This window comes from Xiphophorus maculatus, chromosome 23 (genome assembly GCF_002775205.1).
Source record: "Xiphophorus maculatus strain JP 163 A chromosome 23, X_maculatus-5.0-male, whole genome shotgun sequence".
NCBI classification, from domain to species: domain Eukaryota; kingdom Metazoa; phylum Chordata; class Actinopteri; order Cyprinodontiformes; family Poeciliidae; genus Xiphophorus; species Xiphophorus maculatus.
This window is the reverse complement of record NC_036465.1, coordinates 8,572,043-8,592,070: the sequence shown is the minus strand read 5'-3', so window position 1 is coordinate 8,592,070 and position 20,028 is coordinate 8,572,043. Positions and strand designations below refer to the sequence as shown.

At 37.1% G+C, this 20,028-nt stretch overlaps 1 protein-coding gene across 1 annotated transcript; it reads right to left on the bottom strand.

Annotated features, from left to right (window-relative positions):
• Positions 1 to 845: 845 nt before the first annotated feature.
• srpx2 (sushi repeat containing protein, X-linked 2) lies at positions 846 to 18,653 on the bottom strand. The gene is made up of 10 exons (XM_014468939.2): positions 18,360 to 18,653; positions 12,275 to 12,349; positions 11,069 to 11,260; positions 8,486 to 8,662; positions 6,220 to 6,343; positions 6,016 to 6,137; positions 5,747 to 5,926; positions 4,643 to 4,776; positions 4,434 to 4,555; positions 846 to 1,332 (listed from the first exon to the last, which is right to left on the bottom strand). Exons 1-10 carry the CDS (start codon positions 18,424 to 18,426, stop codon positions 1,152 to 1,154), a joined length of 1,374 nt encoding a protein of 457 aa, XP_014324425.1. The 5' UTR covers positions 18,427 to 18,653; the 3' UTR covers positions 846 to 1,151.
• Between the last annotated feature and the right edge of the window lie 1,375 nt (positions 18,654 to 20,028).

Below are 20,028 nucleotides of genomic sequence, written 5' to 3'. Positions count from 1 at the left end.
GTGATTATTAGATTAAATTTAGCTCAAATTGATTAATAACGTCCGTTTTAGACATTCTCCTAGTGTTGTAGTTTGGCCGCCGTCCAGTAGAGGGCGCGGCTGATCATCTCGAGCCGGAGCCGTTTATACAGAAATTAATATGGCGGCTATTCCAGAATGGGAAGTGAAAAACTGTCCAACAGTCAGATGTGGGATGCAAAATGCACCTTTATAAGGTTCTGTTTTGAAATGTAAGCAACTGGCAACCTAACGTTTCTCTTTAATATCGCTGAATGAGCGATACGTGAGTTAAAGCACTTCATTAGCGAAGTTTTAACATTCCTTTAAGATCAACCAGACTTCCATATGAATATAGCTGTTCATGAACAACTTAGTGCTTCACATATTTCATCTTTTTGTCATCAACCCTAGAGGTTCTTTTATGTTTTTTTTAAAATACGTCTAACTTTAATAATGTGAGAAAAACACAATTTTCTGGGGAATTTTTGTCAGTATTTAATACATCTGATACAAAATAATTTTCTAAAAAATGTAGCTATTTATGTTGTAGAAAGACATTTGGCATCTTGATAGAAAACTCAGGTTTCTAAGAAGATGGCCGCTCCTTTAAAAAATAAGCGAAAAGAGAAGGAATTAAACTAAAAGATAAGCAGGAAAAAGTAAGATAATTAAGAAAAGATGCTGCTTATCAAGTAATCATTAGTCAATTGATAAGATTAGTCAACTTTAAATTCATTAATCAATAACTTGCATCGCTATGTCCACCTGGTCATTTTCCCTCTTCTAATGCGTCATTTACTGGTAAACTAGATTTTTTAACTGGGATTTAATAATTGAACATGACATTAAAGCAGAATAGTTTATTCTAGATTTCTTGCAATAAAATGTTTTTATGTCATTATAAATTAGAACAGAATTTGCGCCTGATGTAAAATAAAATAAATTCCTTCCTTTCCTGCCCCAGATGTTGGTTTTATATTGAACAAACAGTGCCAGCACTTCAGTCTTGTGTAATGACCCCATTTAAACATGAGGAGCTGCCCTCTGCTTCCCCCTGCTCCTCCTGGAACTGGTTTCTGGTTGGTTGTCCCTCTGCATCTCCTCTAATAAACGTGATAGCGTTGCCACGACAGCAGGAGAGCCTCCATAGATTAGTCACAGAAGTCTCTGTGCAGCTCCAGCCTCTCCCGCTCCTCCTCCTGCAGCAGGAAATTGTCAATGTAGGAGAACAGCTCCTCTGACGACACCGGGACGATGAAGCGCTCCTGGTCGATGCCCAGCTTGTCCAGCAGCACCATGCTGAAGTAGAATCGGGAGATTCTGAATGCTTGCCTAGAGACGGAAACAATACAAGCAATTAACAACAGAAACAGAGTCTGTTTTCATGATTTGCAAAAAGATTGATCTCTTCTACCTCGTCACTATGCTACTATTGTTTAAACGCACCGCTCCCGACCAAAAATAACCAATCAGAGCCAGGAGGCGGATCTTAGTGCTGTCAATCAACTGGTGTATTCCCTGTTCAATGTGCTAATTGTGGAGAAACACAAAGCAGTGCTTATCTGCCATCATGGGTGGCTATGCCAACTAGCCGAGCATTCATGGCAGGCTCTGCAGTAGCAGAGGGGGAGGAGTAAGACTGGATGAGCAGAGTGTGACTGACAGCGCTACAACCTTCCTCCTACCTCTAGTATTTTTTTATAGAAGTTACAAACTGCAGCTTTAAAGGGGGCCAGTTATGCAAAACATATTGTGCACGGTTTTGTACTTTTTGGGTTTCTACTGCTTCCAAAAACAAGACAAGCGCTTAAAAACACACCTGCCCGTTTTTTGGCAACAAATTAATGTTTTTTGGTGTCTGGAAAATGAGCCGTTTCAAAAACCTCCTGTTAAGTGACATTCAATGAGTGCTGCACCGTCACCTTGCAACTCCAGCCCCTTAACCTAGCAACACAAGTGGAACTCCAGCACGTTTGGTTTTATCCAGTGGCGGCTGGCCAGTAGGGGGCGCTTGGGCGCCGCCCCCTTTAAATTGTTTAGATAATAAATGATTTCTATTCTGAACTGCAAAATACTTAGAAATGTATTTATTCATACTGTGTGTCCAATAGACATGTTAGAATTTATTAAAATAGTAAATACATAATTCTAATTGCTCACATTGTGCACACTTCCTATGTGCAGGGCGCCGTCCTAATGAGAGTGTATGTAGGCGCATCAACTTTTGGCAAGCAGGTGATCTGAGGCTGACTTTCAATTGGTTGTTTAAGGTTTTCCACAGGGCGCAGCGCTCTGCGTCCCGGACACACCCATTTTGTTGTGTCATTACTGGTAGAGCGTCAGTACTGGCTAATTTTTTTTAAAACATTGTGTGATTGGACAATCCCCGATTCGACTGATTGGCGCAGCTGCAGTTCGTTAGGTCGATTCACGTTTGCATTAAGCAATGCATTTTACTGCTTTCCGTGTTTGCTATTTCAAAGTTCTGGCACGGAGGCAATGTGGACAACAACTGGGGTAAGAGACTTAAAACATCTTTCAGAAAAATGCAAACAGCACGAAAACAGCCGCAGCCACCTAGACAATGCAATGAAGCTAAGTTTTTGGGGGAAACTTAGCATAGCTGAAAGGTGCTTTTCAACTCTGAAAAGAATCAAGACTTTTCTGAGAAACTCAATGACTCAGGACAGGCTGAATGCATTGGCCATGTTGTCAATGGAGAAAAGACTAGTCACAGAGATGACTGACTTTAACAAGAATGTAATTGAGAAATTTGCAGGGCAGAAGGAAAGGAGGGCAAAATTCATGTTCAAATAGTGCTATTTTTTAAGATTTGTTTTGTTTGTTTTTCATTTGTTTGTGTGCGCCCCCCTCAGTTTTTTTAGCACCAGCCGCTACTGGTTTTATCACTATATGCACTGTACAATGGCTGCTGGAAACAACAAGTGTTTTGTTGTTGATTTAACATCCAGAAACCACTTTGCAGCATTTTTGTTGGTTGTGCAGGAGGCTCTACTTCTGCTTTTCAAAGATGTGTGGATGAATAATTGCGTATCTGTTTGCAGCCATTTTCACGTGCGAGTGTAAACGTTGAGTTAAGTGGGCGTGGCCAGCAGCAACATATTTGGATTTAAAGTGACAAGATGTCCTAAAATAGGTCATTATGAACTGATCAGACTAAAATCTCTTTATCTAAGAATTATTTTGTATAGAAAATGTAATGAACATGTTTTGTACAGGCCATAGACCTACACTAACCCGTTCCAGGAAGCATAATATGTCACCTTTAACACATCTACTTTTATTTTTTTGTTACTGCTGCAACTGCCACACATGTTGGACAAAGTTTGGCTCTTTTCTTTTATTCCCTACCCTGCAGCGTCTTGCCTTTAACTACCACTCTCTGTGTTCAGTCCTGTGAAGCTGTGGATTCATGAGTCAGGGTAAAGACTGGATGTTTGGAGATTTTCCAGACTGGAAAGAATGAGAGGGGCTCCATTCTCGACTTACACAGTTATTGGAAAGAAGTCTGAGCCTAGAGTTCTCCTAGGAGGAATTAGTGTGTTTCTGGTGCAAAGTTGAGACTTTTTTTAAAACTCAGTAGACCAAAGCTTGTTTTAATTATGTTTCTTTGAAGATGACTAACTATAAAATGGATAAGAGTAATAGACTCTCTTAAGTGAGTGTTTTCTTTACATTAAAGGAGAGTGTTGCGAGTTTTCCAGACTCATAGTGCCATTTTATAGCATAATCAAGTAACTATGTTGCCTTCATGCTGTATTTAACTAAACTAACTTGAAAAACAATGGATAACATAGAACAGGAAAATATTTAGCTTCTGGTTGTTTTATTAAAAATGAATGTAGCTGTATGGATGAGTTACAGAAGACTGTAAATAGTAAGACTGCATAATAATAAATTAATTGTATAGATGTAATTTGGAAATAGTAGAAATTGTGACATGAGTAAAAATTTGAGACAATTAAAGTAGGTTTAACAAACTGTCTTCTTCTTACTCCTTTTTAATCTGGATATGGAAGTTTTTTATGCTTGATTATTGTTATACTTTATTTTAGTTGTTCTCTGACATTTTACTTGTTTGAAATTAGGTCTGAAACGATTCCTCAAATGATTGAGTACCTCGATTATTAAAATTCCTCGCGGAAAATTTATCTCCCTCGAAGCTTCGTTAATTTATATTAAAATGAAGTAGTAAAAAGAACTGTATCATAATTTTTATTATTATTGTCACAAAATATTGTGAAACACTTCTAGGAAATGACATTATTACATGATAAAAAAAACCAAAAATGTTGATTTTGCATAATATTTCCCCTTTAAAAGGTGAAGAGAAAATACTCCTTACTTGTAATGATATATATATTTTTGTTAATTAGTTTATTTTCTCTGAATGAACCATAAATAGGTCTCACCTCAAACCCTCGATGACGTCCGACTGCAGCAGATTTTCTTTGATGCGTCCTGTCTCACGCGGCGGAGAGCCCAGCAGCTCAACCACTGTGACGTGTCGAAGGTCCAACCCACAGTCAGATTTCTGGGGAAAAGAAGAACCTGTTTGTTAAAGCACTGTTAAAAAAACAACCCTGTAAACACTGTAGAAATCAGAGCGACGATTCCTCACCTGGATCATGATGTTCTGCAGCTGGTAGTCCGGGTCGGATATGTTGGGCGCCGACATGATCAGTAGCCTCCTCTTTTCATAGAACTGGTCCAGGAGCGCGCCGACTGTCTGTACGCTGAACTTAAACTCCATCGCTGCAAAATAAACAATAATTTACCAACTGCAGCACATAAATACTACAATGTTTGCACAAATTTACCAAGGCTGTTAAAATTATTCACGATTTTTGAGCTTTTCCAAGGCAATGGGAGTAAAGAGGCTGTTTAGGACCTCCACACCACCAGGGGTTCCCCAAGAGCAAAAAGCTAGTATATAAATACAGCTCTTGAAAAAATTAAGAGACCACATAAAAGTCAGTTTCTCTGATTTTACTTTTTATAGATATATGTTTGAGTAAAATGAAATTCCAAGCAAAAATTTAGTATTTATTTACAGAAAATGAGAAAGGGTCAAAATAATGAAAAAGTTGCAGAGCTTTCAGACCTCAAATAATGCAAAGAAAACAAGTTCATATTCATTTAGAAACAACAATACTAATGTTTTAATGGGAGAAATAGCTCATGTTCTTTTACCAAGAACCTTCTACAACCACTAACATCTGATGCAACACGAGTTTTGTTTATATGTTGCGAAGAAAGAAGTCACGCTCAATATCTTCTTCTGTGGTTTTTATGTTGTTTCCTTCAGTAGTTTTTGATGCAGCGCAGGCGAGGATGGGATCAGGTGTTTTGGAGGGTTTGGATCATTTGATGCAGTGCAGTGTGAAGGCGAACTGCAGCAGCTGAAAATGTAACAAATGTTGGTCCCCAGTCCAACCATGACCACCAGACTATCAGCTATGAAAACATCCTAAGTGTACAAGACTCAAAACATATCTTAAAATAAGTATGAGCTAATCCCAAATCAAACTTCTAAGGTCTCTGGTATTAATTGAAAAAATTTAAAACTCGCCAGATAACCCTGTACTCAAAAAGTTACACATTATCCAGATTTTAAACAAAAATAGTCACATCTCCCAAAGATTCGTGCTATAAAACACTAATCTAAATGAATTTATCGATACACCTTTTAAACTGTTGCTGTGTTTTGTGTGTTTCTACTCACAGACACACTCAGTCGGTCCTCCGCTCCAGCTGCGGTTGAACTGGCAGACTCGGCTAGACGCTCCCTTGCGCTCATATCCGCCGTCGCAGAGGTATTCACACTCTGCGCCGTAGTTATTCCCATCAGAGGAGCAGATGAGGTAACCGTGCAGCGGTGGCGGCAGCGCTGGACACCTTCTCACTGAGACAGAGTGGAAAAACGCCTGTGTCAGCTCCATGTGTAGCAGCTGGAATCACTTCATGAGAGGAAAAAAACCCTTGGCCGCTTACCCTCAACACGTACAATAAACTTGCAGGCAGCTCTGTTCCTGGCCTGATCGTACACCTTGTATCTGATGACATGCAGTCCCTCTTTAAACTCGGAGCCAGGCTGCTGGTCCACTAGCACCACACTGCACAGCAGAGAGGCAGGAGACGGTCGAGTGTTTATTTAAAAGTGAAGAAGAAGAAGCAGGAAGGAGAAAATCAACTTACTTAAGGTGTTTGTCTGCAGTATCAGTGGCAGCTGGGGATTCCCAGCTCACTCTGGCGGTGAGCTTCCCAGGTTCAGCCACTTTCAGTCTGGATGGTGGACACCTGATCTTCGGAGGGTCGGTATCTGAAGTAAAATATTGATCACCACAAAACGCAGATACAAGATATGCCTTTTATTATTGCAAGATCTGCAGCTATGCATTTCTATTCATCTGGCATAGTTCTTCCTGTTTGTCTCTCATCATGTTACCATAGGTGACCTATTATGCTTCCTTGAACAGGTTAGTATTGCTCTATAGCTAAACAAAACATGTTCATTCCATTTTTTCCACAAAATCATTCTTAGATAATGAGATTTTAATCTGGTCAGTTCTGCCTATTTCAGATTGAGCTGTTTTAGGGCCTCTTGTCACTTTAAATCCAAACAATCTGCTGCTGGCAACAACCTCCAATCCAATGTATACAATTGCATGTGAAAATGGCTGCAAATAGATGCACAATTATACTACAGTACATCTCTGAAAAGCAAAAGTGGAGCCTCCTGCACAACCAACAAGAACACAGCAGGTGGTTTCTGAATGATAACTCAACAACAACGCACTTGTCTTTTCCAGCAGTCATTGTACAGGACATAGAGCGGTAAAACCTGCCGACCAAAAGTGTTGGAGCTCCTCTTGGGTTGCTAGGTAACAGAGTGAGTTGGCTGGGGTTCGCTAGCTAACGGCGCAGTGCGCGTCGAGTGTAACTCAACAATCAGGTTTTTGAAACGGGTCAATTTCCAGATATTAAAAAACCTTCACTTTTTGCCAAAAAAATGTCTGGGTGTTTGTTTTTTAACTCGAATAAGTAAAAATGTCACATGCAAAATGTGACGTTTGTGTAATAGATCTCCTTTAAGATGTTAAAAACTGGCAAATATAATTTTAACAGCTAATCAGTAGTGGTCAGGCTAATAGCTAGGGCAGTAAATTCATCTCTAAGTCCAAGAAATTTGCCATAAAGTCAGTAGAATACAGCCAAAATGGGCCATAAAACAAATAATTTTTAATTTGGAATACTAAATTCGGTCATGGATGCATCACACAATGTCCACCAAAGACAAAAAAGTAGCGATGGTAAAGTGTGTGAATTAATAACATTTTTCTTTATGGTGATTTATCATGTGAGACCTAGTAGACCAGAACCCAAAGGACAGATTTAAGCTATAAAACCTCTTTGTGTCAAACTCAGAGAAAAACAACAATATTTCTGGCAACATTGAGAGAGAAAAAGTCATTTCTCCTGCAGTTCTGCCAGCATTATTCCTCCTAAAAGTATCCTCAGAAAAGCCTTCTTTAGATTAAAAAGCAGTGATTGTGTAAGTCTCTTTTTTTTCCACATAACCATTCTATGTTTTACTAATGTTTCTGTCAAAACAATAGTCCAGAAACAAGTTTGTCAAGCTGCTTAAACTCTGATATTTGCAGTTAGTTTCCCCATGAAAATGGTATTTTGTCCTAAAAAATCGTTTGATGCTAACACTACACATCTTGGGTGGTACAGCAGGTAAAGCAATCAGTTAAAGACTTTGTCCGTCATTTAGCTCAGACACAGAGAAAATAAATAATAAAATCTGAAGTTAAATAATTATCTCATAGGCTCTCCTCTTTACCGCCTGATTATATTATCTTTGTATCAAAAGCTCTTGCTACAATTATTAAACATATTCTGATTAAATTATCCTTTTAATTTATATAAAACATGAATCCATCTGACACTGCAGATCCAAATATGGTGCTCACTTCCTGTTTTTTACTGCTAATATGTGTTTTAGAATAATTTATTTGCCTTTAAAAACAACGACAAGGCCTAAGTATGCTTTATTTATATTTTATGATTTCAATAAGTAACGATTTATGGGTCTAAAATTTCATATTTACCCATTTAGAGAACAAAGTGATGTAAGATAAACACAGACAATACGGTTAAGTGACGCTAATGCTAATTCAGAAAACGTAATGAAGTTTTACGAAGTGTTTTGTGGAAAAGGCAACAGCTTTTATTTCAGGAGTTGAACATGAAAAGTAACTGCGGGCTGCGGTTTGGATCCACTCAGGAAATTAGTCAGTTCCTGTGAAGCCGTTGGAGCAAACACATATGGAGCTTGTTTTGAGAAAGGAATCTCAGGAAGTTAAACAATAGCACAAATGGATCCGAGTTAAAGCTGCACTTCACAGAATTTCCTATAAGACTTTTTAAAAGTTTGAACATCTTAAAGAAACCCAACCTGAACACTCCGGCTGCACTCCGCTCCACGAACCCCGGTGCAGGCAGGTGCGTGAGTGTTCCCCCTCGATGCGATAGCCGGGTCGACAGGTAAACTCACACCTGGAGTCCACGAAGAAGCCCTGAGTGCAGGAGTATCTGCCCTGTGGGATGAGGGGCAGGACATGGCAACGAATCCCTGCAGAAACATCAACACACATTCACTGCAGTCATATTTAGGCCCCTTTTTACACTGCAAAAACACAAAATCTTACCAAGTATTTCTGGTTTATGTTCTAGTGCAAATATCTTGTACACTTGAAATAAAATACAATTTACTTACAAGTGACTTTTCAGCAAGATAAAAGAACTTGTTTTGAGTCAAAAATCCTTAATATTGATTTAAAAGTCCTAGATTATTTTACTTATAACGAGATTTTTCTCAGGTTTTAGTGAAATAATCTTCCAATATAAGAGCAAATTTTCATCAATATTAAGATATAATTGACTCAAAATAAGCTCTTATGTCTTTCTGGATAGTTCCTTTTAAGTTATTTTTGTTTTATTTAAAGTGTACTAAGATATTTGGACAAGAACCTAAACCAGGAATACTTGATAAGATTTTGTGGTTTTGAAGTGTATGATTTACAGATCAAATTTCAATCAAAAAATATTATTTGTGGCCTATTTCTTCCTGCAGGACCTTTCATCTATTTATTCTAATTTAAGGCTGCAACAAACAATTATTTTAGTAATCAAATATTCTATCAATTATTCTGACGATTAATCAATTAATCGATTAATCAGATACAAAATTGTCACATTACACAGATTTACATTTAACCTCCATCCATCCATTTTCTTGCACCCTTGACCTTAGAGTGGTTGTGAAGGCTACTGGTGCCCATCTCCAGTGAACGTTTTGGCCAAGAGGCGGGGTTCACCCTGGACAGGTCGCCAGTCTGTCGCAGTTACATTTAATCTCATAAGCTTTTTTCAACAATATTTGAAATACATTAAAAGATGCTGCGACAGACTGGCGTCCTGTCCAGGGTGAACCCCGCCTCTCGCCCGAAACGTTCACTGGAGATGGGCACCAGTTGTCATGTTCCGTGTTTTCTGTGTTTATTTTGAGTTTCCTGTGTCTCTGTGTCTCCGTGTTGTCCCGTCTTCCCCTCGATTATTCCCAGGTGTTTCTCGTTCTCTAATTACCTCCTGTGTATTTAGTCTCACCTGTGTCTCTGTGTTTTGTCGGGTCCTCGTCGCTTGTCGCGTCATTTCTGTCTACCTGTTCGTTTGCCACGGATAATTGCTGTTGCTACCGGTGTGAGCCCTGGCTTCTGCTCAGCCGTGCCGCCAGAACTTTGTGGACTGTTTTGAACCTGATTTATTATTAAAATTACCATCTTTACTTCAACCTGGGTCTACAGCGTCTGCCTCACCACCTTCACCACCGCACCTCATGACACCAGTAGCCCTCGCGACCCCTCTAAGGACAAGGGTGTAAGATAATGGATGGACATTAAAAGATGCAAATAAATAATTAAATTCCTTTTTTAAATGAGAAAATAATTGTTTTATTGCCTAGAATGTGATACCATTCCTTTAGTGAATTTGAACTGGGTGAAGCTAAAACTGTTTTGGATTAAACAGAATTATAAATAAAGGGTGTTTTTTTTATCCTAAATGCAAATTGTTTACATATTTTTGTACAGTTTTGATTTAATTACTGATCTAAATATGTAGTTTCTTAATCAAATGGCCTTCGTAGAGTCTGAGTTCTCCAGTTAATGATTAATCGATTACTTACTTAGTTAACAATATTTCAGTAATAGATTAATCATGATTAATCTGATTAATCGTTTCAGCCTTATTCTAATTTCATGATCATTTCAAGCGGTACATTGAGAAAACTTTCTGTTATTACATTTTGCTAGCTTTTAAATTCATGTAATAATGTAAGGAAAAGCATAAAGTGGAATTAGACACTGGTTTCTGCTGTAATCATGTTTTTGGTTGGTCAAATCTCAGTTTGGCAGTTTGATAAGTTTCATTCTGTTACAATCTGAAGTGTAAATTCTTATTCATGCTCTTCTTATTTCTTCACATCTGGATGACTAAAATTCATCCTTCACGTGTCTAAACAAAGCCTCCTTGAAACGCCTGCAGGTTGTTCTGTCAGACTCATGACTAACTATTCGTAAGTCTGTTTCCCAGCTCTGGTTTCTCATTAACATCAGCATCCATTTTAGGATCCACAGTTAGATCCTCGTCTATCTAGTTGCTCGTCTATTTAAAGCATTCAATAGACGAGCTCTAGCATGCAGAGCATTTCCAATGGAGGACTCTGAATTAAGTTCATTAAGTTCAAATAAAATGTTACTCCTTTACTTTTTGCTCTATTGTTTTAAAATAGGGCTGAAACGATTAATCGTGATGAATTATTGAAATAATCGTAAACTTATTTAGCAATCGATTAATCGTTAACCCTAACCCCTAAACAGACTCTAAAAAGGCCTCTGGTTGAAAGAGCATATTCAGAGCAGTAATTAACAAGGCCTCAGATTTATATTGTTGGTAATAAAGAATAAAAGTTTCCACGTACTGCGGCAGTAAGCCGACCCGGACCAGAGGCGGTTGGCGAGGCACTGAATCGACCTTCTGCCCAGCAGTCGGTAGCCTCGGTCGCAGGTCATCTCACACCGGGTGCCCAGCAAACCCCTGTGGGCCCCGCCGCGAGCGGACCGGCACGACACCTCACCATTAGGCAGATGTGGAGAGCGACACCAGTTTGGGTCTGTTTTCAAAGAAAAAGAAAAAACATACAAAATAAAGCAGAAAAATGATTTATTGTTGTTATTATTTAGTATTCTGTTTTCATTTCTGTCACCAGTGAAGATTATTTTATGTCATCTTATCAATTCTTAGGAAAATTCCTCCAAAATCCAAGGAAAGAACTGAAAAAGCAGCCAGTCTAATAAAGGTTAGAAAATCCATAAAATGGAGCAACTGTTAAATGTACAAAATTATTCCTGTGCAACAAAACAGCATAAAACAATAACATTATTAGACAAATTTTATGCCAATTTGTCTAATAAGTTAAACGCAATTTCTATATTTAACAAAAGGTTAAAATTGTAAAAAATAAAACATTAGTGTCACATCTTCTAGATGTGATGGAAAGAAAAATAACTTAAATATTGGTATTAAATATTAAATACTGGGCTTAGCTGGGGTTGCTAGGTAACGGGGCTGTGCTTAGCTGGGGTTGCTAGGTAACGGCACAGTTCCTTTTGGTTATGACTCAACAATTGGGAGGTTTTGAATCAGCTTGTTTTCCAGACACCAAAAAACATTAAATTACCGACGACAAAATAACAGCTGGAAGTTTGTTCTAAGTGCTTGGATTGTTTTCAGAAGGAACAAAAACATCCAAAATGTTAATTTTGTATTGTGAATTTTGCAATTTTGAACAGCAAATGTAACAACCATTATAAACATCAAATTTTAATCATAATCAATATGTATATATAAAGCATAGAGAGGTGTATTTGCCTCAAATAATGCTGCTTAAATATTATTATTAGTCTCTAGAGCTGTGCGTTTTAAATGTTGATTATATATTTAATGTACTGAGCAATATGTGTGTCCTTAGGACTATCATTATATGCTCATTGTTGCTTATTATTGTTGTTATTGTGTGCAATGCTGGGACAAACTAAATTTCCCCCTCGTTAGGGGATGAATAAAGTATTATTACTATAATTATTATTATTATTATTAATATTATACACGTGTTTCACATTTGCACCTTTGTAGTCCAGCTGAGGAGTGAAGTCTTCCTCTACGAAGTCACTGTAGCTGTCGTAGTCTGTTGTGGCTCCCGCTGAAATGTGGAGACATAAAACACATTTTCAAACATGGCTGAAATGTTTCCAGTGAATGTAGGTGAAACAGATGAATATTACATGAGGAGGACAGAAAATGGGGGTAACAGAGACAGGCGGCCATGTAAGCGCTTCCCCTCACATTGGCTCATTTCCTGTAACTTTAATGGAGGAAATGTCTGGTTTTCAAATCAGGGAGGATGATGGAAACTCATGAACGTTTTAAAACTGTGTGAAAAGCTCCAACATCATTCTCACAGATGCAAACGTAAATACTAAACAGAAATACTTGATTTAATGTGTAAAAATTTGATTATGTTTTGTTTTTGTTGCATTGTGATTCTAATAACCTTATTTAAAAGTTTCAATTTCACTACATTTTTGTAGTGCACCAGTTATTTTAAATTATTTAACCTATCTAACTTGATGTAAAGCTATAATTATCTCATTGTCATCATTAATTTGTTTATAGAATTGATTAACTTTAGATCTGGAGGCTGTTTCACTAAAATCTTCATATTTACTTATTTCTTGACAACTTTTTTTATGATAAAAAATCTTCATAAAATACAACCATAAATCAGAAGAGGCTCATTTACAGATTAATATGAAACTTATCAAGAAATAACCTCTAAGCCTGCATTAAATATACTTGGAAGGTTCTACACAGAGACCAACAGGGTGGATAAAAAACTAAATCAATTTCTTATGATATGCACTGGCACAGAAACTGTAGCTAATTAGTTCCTTGGACCAATTTCATATTTTACCTTCACCGTTTTACTTTAATAATGAATTATAAATTAAGGTGTTACTGTTTTAGCTTGAGCCATATTGAGACAGGATCGCAGTTTTCATCCACTAGTTCAGGGTTCTGCAACCTTCTGTGTGTCTTTTTATTTATTTCTTCTTAGTTTCAATAAAATATTGTCCTGTTTTGTATTTTTTTTATTTCATTCTTCTTTTTTAGTTCCAAAAAAATATTGCAGTTTTGTGTTTTTAATTACATATTTTTGTTTCATTCTTATTTTTAGTTTTGATAGTTTTGTGTTATTTATTTGTTTAATGTTTTGTTCTTTTTTATATTCAATTAGATATTGTAGTTTTGTATTTTTTATTTATTTATTTTTAAGTTTCATTCTTATTTTTAGTTTTAATAAAATATTGCCATGTTTAGTGTTTTTTAGTTTGATTTTTTTTGTTGTGCCTCCATGAAAAATCTCTAATTCCCTCACTGATTCAAATTTATGTGTTAAAAATGTCATTCATTTATATTTCCTTTATTTCTAGACCAAAAGTTATTCCACATCATTTTAAAAATAATAAATAAATGAATCACAAACCAAACATTTTGAATCCAATATTTAAAAAAGCTGGAGGTGTGTTATGTCACTATATGTTAGAGCTGACACATTCAAACACCACATAAGATTTTAACTCATAACATTTGACTTATCTTGTAGTCTGAGGCATGTACTCTGTTCTTGTGTCTTTTTTATTTTTATATGTCAGGTTAGGCAGAAAATAATCAAATAAAGGCTTGAAAACATCAGCCTGAGTCTAATTAATCCATGTAATGGGTTTCATTTAGTGAATTAAGCTGCTGAAATGAATGAACTTTTTAACAATGTGACTTGTATGAATGAATAAAGGGAAGCATATGGGATGTCTTCAGCCTCACGTTATAAAATACTTCATCTGATGACAAATGTGGAAACCCGGCACAGTTTCATTATTCTATTAAAGACTCATTGTGTATCTTATTGCACAACACCACATGTAGTTCCCTCTGCAGCCACCCGAACTTCTCTGCAGCTGTTTCACGCTCATTATGCCCTTTGAAAATCTGACTCCATGTTTGGAGCTGGATGCCAGAGTTTCCTCCCCCCCCCCCGTCTCAGGCCTCATTCCTGCTCCACTTCCTTTCTCCAACTGAAAGGTCGCTTCAACAACATGTTCTCTTAATAAGGATGCCTCACATCCAGCTGGCACATTGTTTCTAAAAGCAGAAGACTTTTAGATTAAAGCTGTCATCAGCATTTTTCCTCATAATGAGCTCTCTTCCCCCCAGGCTAATGTAGCCCCCTCTTCCTCTCAGAGTATTAGTCACACAGGAAATAAACACTCAGCTCATCTGATACTATGCAAGATTCAAGAAGCAGCAGACTTAAAGCGGCATGCACCATGAGGGCATTCAAACGGCACGTCCTTTAATTCACATTTCGTACTTCCTTTGGGTCTCAACTGCTTCTAAAAAGCGCTTAAAATACACCCCGCTGTTTTTAGCAATATATATAAGTTAGTTGTTTTAAGAATCTGGAAAACAACCCGTTTCAAAAACCTCAGGAATGTAACGTCACATTCAAGAGGGCACTGCGCCGTTACCTAGCAACCTCAGCCAAGGTTGAGGTTGCTAAAAGCTGTCACATATTTTTTTAAAATAGCTAAAAAGCCTTATTTTATTTTATTTTTTTACTTTTTTTGAGTGTTCTGAGCTTGATTCATATTGAACATAAAGGGTGTTAAAATAAATAATATCTGAAACTGGACCTGTTGGCCTCATTTGTTACACCTTCCTATAATTTCTGCAGAGACAAAAAAAAAAAACCCAGGCGGAGCACGTTTGGTCAGCTAGTTTATGTGAAATCCACTTTTGTTTTTGTTTCCAAATATACGCAACTTTTATGTGATCTCCTAATGTGAACCCCAAATAACCTAAAAATACGCACTAACGTCACATGTAGCGAGCATGCTCCTTGTTGTTTCTTGTGTTTAATGTGGACAATTTACCAAAATAAAGTGATTGATTGATTGATTGATTGATTGATTGATTGATTGATTGATTGATTGATTGATTGATTGATTGATTGATTGATTGATTGATTGATTGATTGATTGATCGATCGATCAGTGTTTTTGGGAGTAAACGCTAACAGCGGATGCTAACGGTGGAGCATACCTTGTGATTTAAAAATTTTTATCCAACCGCAGCTAGCACATGACTTAATCCTCATTACCGTGCGCCGTGGCTGTTGTTTTTCTTCCTGACTGCGCGTACCAGAACGCAGAATAGTGACGTTCAGGTCGTGTATCAATGACGTTCAGGTCGGTTGAACCGAGCATTAGAGACAGGTCACATTTTTAAAAATCAGATACATATTGGATTAGGAACACATATCCAAGTGGCGTGGGTCGCATTTGTAAAAATGCAATCTGTGTTATTCAGACTGTCATAATAATCTCAGATACAGGTTGCATTAAAGCAAAAATTCAAAATCAGATTTGGGTTACTTCAGGCTGAATGTAGACTTTGTTAGTCTAAAAGCCTGTTAAGCTCTTCTTTCCGTCTAATGTTTGGTTTTTGACTCCTTTACCTTTTAATGACTTTTAGTGTTTTGTTTTTTCCTTGTACAGTAGTGTGCTGTTGGAAACATGCTAAATATCAAAATCTAATGATTTTGATCTTACCATTCAGAACCACTTGCTGTGTTCTTGTGGTTGTGCAGGAGGCTCTACTAATGCTTTTCACAGATATATGATAGTATAATTGTTCATCTGTTTGCAGCCAAATTCACATGAGAGAGTAAAAGTTGAGTTTGGGAGCGTGGCCAGCAACAGCTTAATTGGATTTAAAGTGTCAGAGGCCCTAAGACATTCTGAAAGGAGCTCTAAATAAACAGAACTAAAGTCTCTTAATCTAATGATTTTGTGCATAAAATGCCATGAAAATGTTTAGTATCACTCATAAACCGGTCCTAACCTGTTCAAGGAAGCTTTACCTTTATAACTGCCCTGAGTCTGGCTCTGGGGCCTCATGGATCAAATGGTGCAGAATACCCAAACAATGGCACTGTGTGTCCACTTCCTCTCTAATGACAAAGAGAAACAACCAGCGTCCTTTCAATCGTCTGAGTCCCTGTGTGCTCCTGGGCAGTTTTTAGGTGTGGCTGTTATCTTGCAGGATTAAATGAAGCCCCACTGAGGGAGAGGGTAGGGAGAGCTCCTCGGTATTTAACTGGTAGTGATTGGAGCAGAGCTGTAATTAAACCACCTGTCCAGTAAGCACAGAGGAGCACCTGAGGATGAGAGAGGGAAGTTAAACTACAGCTTAACCCGATAAAACAAGAGACAATTGGCAGGAAAATTCAGATTTTTAAAAGTGACCTATTATGCTTCCTTGAACAGGTTAGGGTAGATCTACAAAACATGTTCATTACATTTTTATCCCCAGGAAATCATTTTTAGTTAAAAGATTTTATTCTGGTGAGTTGTATTTATTTTGATCTCCTCTCATAAGGAGCTGATTTAGGATATTTTGCTGGCCACGCCTCCCAACTCAACGTTTACACTCACACATGAAAATGGCTGCAAACAGATGTACAATTATACAACCATACATCTTTGAAAAGCAGAAGTAGAGCTCCCTGCACAACACCAAAACACTTGTCTTTTCCAGCAGCCCTTGTACAGAACTAGAGTGGTAAAACCAGCTGACCAAAGGTGCTGGAGCTCCACTTGGGTGGCTAGGTATTGGGCTGGGCTTCGTTATTAGTAACTGGGAAGTGCCTGCTGATTTGTGACGTTACATTAAGAGGGTTTTTGAAACGATTCATTTTACAGATACCAAAAAGCATTAACCTATTGCCTAAAAACATCTTAGTGTTTTTTAAGCCCTTGGGCTGTTTATAGAAGCAGTAGAAACCCAAATGGAAGTACAAAATCATGCAAAATGTGAAGAAATTTTTTTCTTGCTAACTTTTGGAAACATTGTTTTGTTTTTCTACAAAAAAAAACCCATTAAAAAGTTTATCTTGTAATTTCAAGACGTTCTCCTGGTAAAGTTATGTCTTTATTCTGCTAATATAATCTCATAACCTAACATGGATTCAACTCTCAGAAGAGATGACAGAAATAAAACCAACTTTCTGAAAATATACTCAATTTTTATTTTTATTTTTTTAAAGAAAGCAAAAAAAATAATAATGAAATCAAATCCGGTATGAACAAAATTTAAGATTTTATTTTGAAACCCTAAAAGTATCCCTCCTTGAATCTAGTAAACAATCTGTTGATTAGGGTGATGGTAAGGAGGCCTTCCAACCTCAAAGACAAATCTACATACCAATGGAAACAAAAACATATGCTGCAAAGCCAGTAAGGATTTTGTCTATGGAGCATTAAGAAGCTTGAATCTAAAAGTGTGTTTGATGGGTTAATGTTTAATTCATCCTGACTGGAGCCTGGCCAGTTGCATGCTGGGGGACGCTGAGGAGCAGCTCCTCATTCCTGCGAGGAAGATGGGCTCACTGTGCAGTCAGCACATCTGCATCTAATACAAATGTTGTTTCTGCTGAGATGAAGGCGTTTTCCTGCTGCAGTAGCAAGAGGCGAAAGATGAGCTGCTGTAATTACCTCCAGAAATCCTACATACAGCATTAAACCGTATATTTAAACACACTGAAAGACATGTAAAGACATTTTAAAGACTCTTACAAACTAAATGTTAATGCACCTAATTTTATTACAAGGTAAATGAGAGCCATATAGTGTCATGCATTACTGTCAGTTTAATTACTTCAAATTACTTGCAAGTAATTGATTACTAACTGTTACTGATATTTCTTTTGTTTCCTTCTGGTTTTGTCTTGTTTTATGTCCTTTTTTTTACTATGTTCTCTGTAATCTCATGCAACATGCAATTAAGTACACATATATATGTTTTTCTAAAAGGTTTTCTGATTTCTTTTTCTTCAAAGGGAAAGTTACATATTCTTGTTGTAGTAAAATCGGGCAGTAGGGTAGTAATTTGAGGTTCAACACTCTAATCTTTAGCCTAAAGCAGCATTTGTGTAATTTAAAAATCACTTCAGCGATAAACTAGATTTTTAAACAATTAAAGCAACGGATTTTTTTTGTCATTAAGTGTCCTGAAAATGTTCTTGCATTAATTTTACAATAATATAAAAGTTATAGATCTGCTATGAGATGTTTTGTAGCTTCTGAACTCACCTGAGAAGAAGAATAAAATGAACGCAGCAGCAGCAGCAGCAGCAGAAACACATCGGTTGGTTGGCATGGCAGTAACCACGATTCCTTTGCAGGCGGAGAATAAAAGCGATTGTTTTGTTTTGTGCAGGGAGATTCTAGAAGAAATTATTACAGAAAAATCTGGAAAAGTTTCCAAAGTTGTTTGGTAAAGAGCCTTTAAAAATCTTGAGTTCGCCTGAACCCCGATGAGGACAAAAAAGAGGCTCCTGAAGAGGAAAAGTTTTTCACTAAGTAAAATGAGAAGGTAAAACCAGTAGGTGGCGCCCTCGGGCTTCAATGAATGCACGTTTCCTCCCCTCTGCTGTATTAAACATGATGAATTGAGCAATTAACCCCACAAACGGCATAGAGAGGATTAAAATACCCCAACACATTAACCCAGTGGTTCCCAAAGTGTGGGGCGCGCCCCCTAGGGGGGGCGCAGTGCCATTGCAGGGGGTTCGGGGGAAGCGGTATGGATGGATGGAGAAAAAAAACACAGTTACACAAAAGTGTTTCACTGTAAAGATGGTTTGTAGTTTGTTTTGTTGCAACCTGAAGTGTGAAATAAACTTCAGTGGAGTTTGAAAACAAAATATGTGTACAGGTTTATGTCTGGTTGAACGATGTGTGTGCCCAGTTGATTTTTATTTATTTTTTCTTTTTGGGGGGGATTTTATTGTAGTCCATAGGGGGGCCCAGAAAATCTTTGGGAACCGCTGCATTAACCCGCGAGCTCCAATAGTGATTTTTTCCTTTACCATTTACATTAATACGACTTGTATACTTTGCTGGAGTTAAATTTTTAACAACGATGTAGTTTTTCTTTTAATTTAGGTAACAACTTCTTTAAGCATTAAATCTGAAAATTGTAGACACTAATTAAATCAAATAGTAATAAGCTACTCCTGAAACATATTGTTGTAATTTTAGATATTGTTTAATTTGTAAACATCCTATTAGATAATACTGTAGCTTAATTTAGCCGCTATGAAACTGGTCTAAATAAAAATGTGTAGAAAGTAAAACCGCTAATTTTAAAGGCCGTGTTTCACTGAGTGCCACGTTGTAATAATTTTATTTACGTGGGTCACTTCACCGCAGCTGAGACGTCAAGGCGAACTTCGTCATACTGGTAACGGTCCCGCTACTGTCAGAATAAAAGCACACGGCTATAAAGCAGTAAAAATACTGTACATGCAGATTTGTAGTTCATGAAAGTATTTTTGTTTTGGAAGCATATAGGTAATCGTAAAATTCTGAAAAATAAATATTACCTTCATATTTTACATAGAGCTCAATTAGGGCCCTGGAGTTTGTTCAAAAGAAAAAGAAATTGAAACTGAAAAAAAAATGTTTACAACTATTTTTTTAGTTTAATTTTTTTCAGTTTAATTTGTTTTTGCTTTATATAAACTTTAGCTCCATAATTTTATACATCTTTGACAAAATTAAAACTGTAAAAAATATAATTTGACCCCAAAAAGCATTGGCAACATATAGAAGAAAAATGGAAACGTTTACTAAAAATCAATGTCTTGGACAGCTGAGGTTAAATATTTAATCCTTTTAAAATAATTTTATTGATCTATTGTTATTTCTCTGGAGACAATTGGATGATTCTGATGATGGGATTTGCCTTAAAATCCTT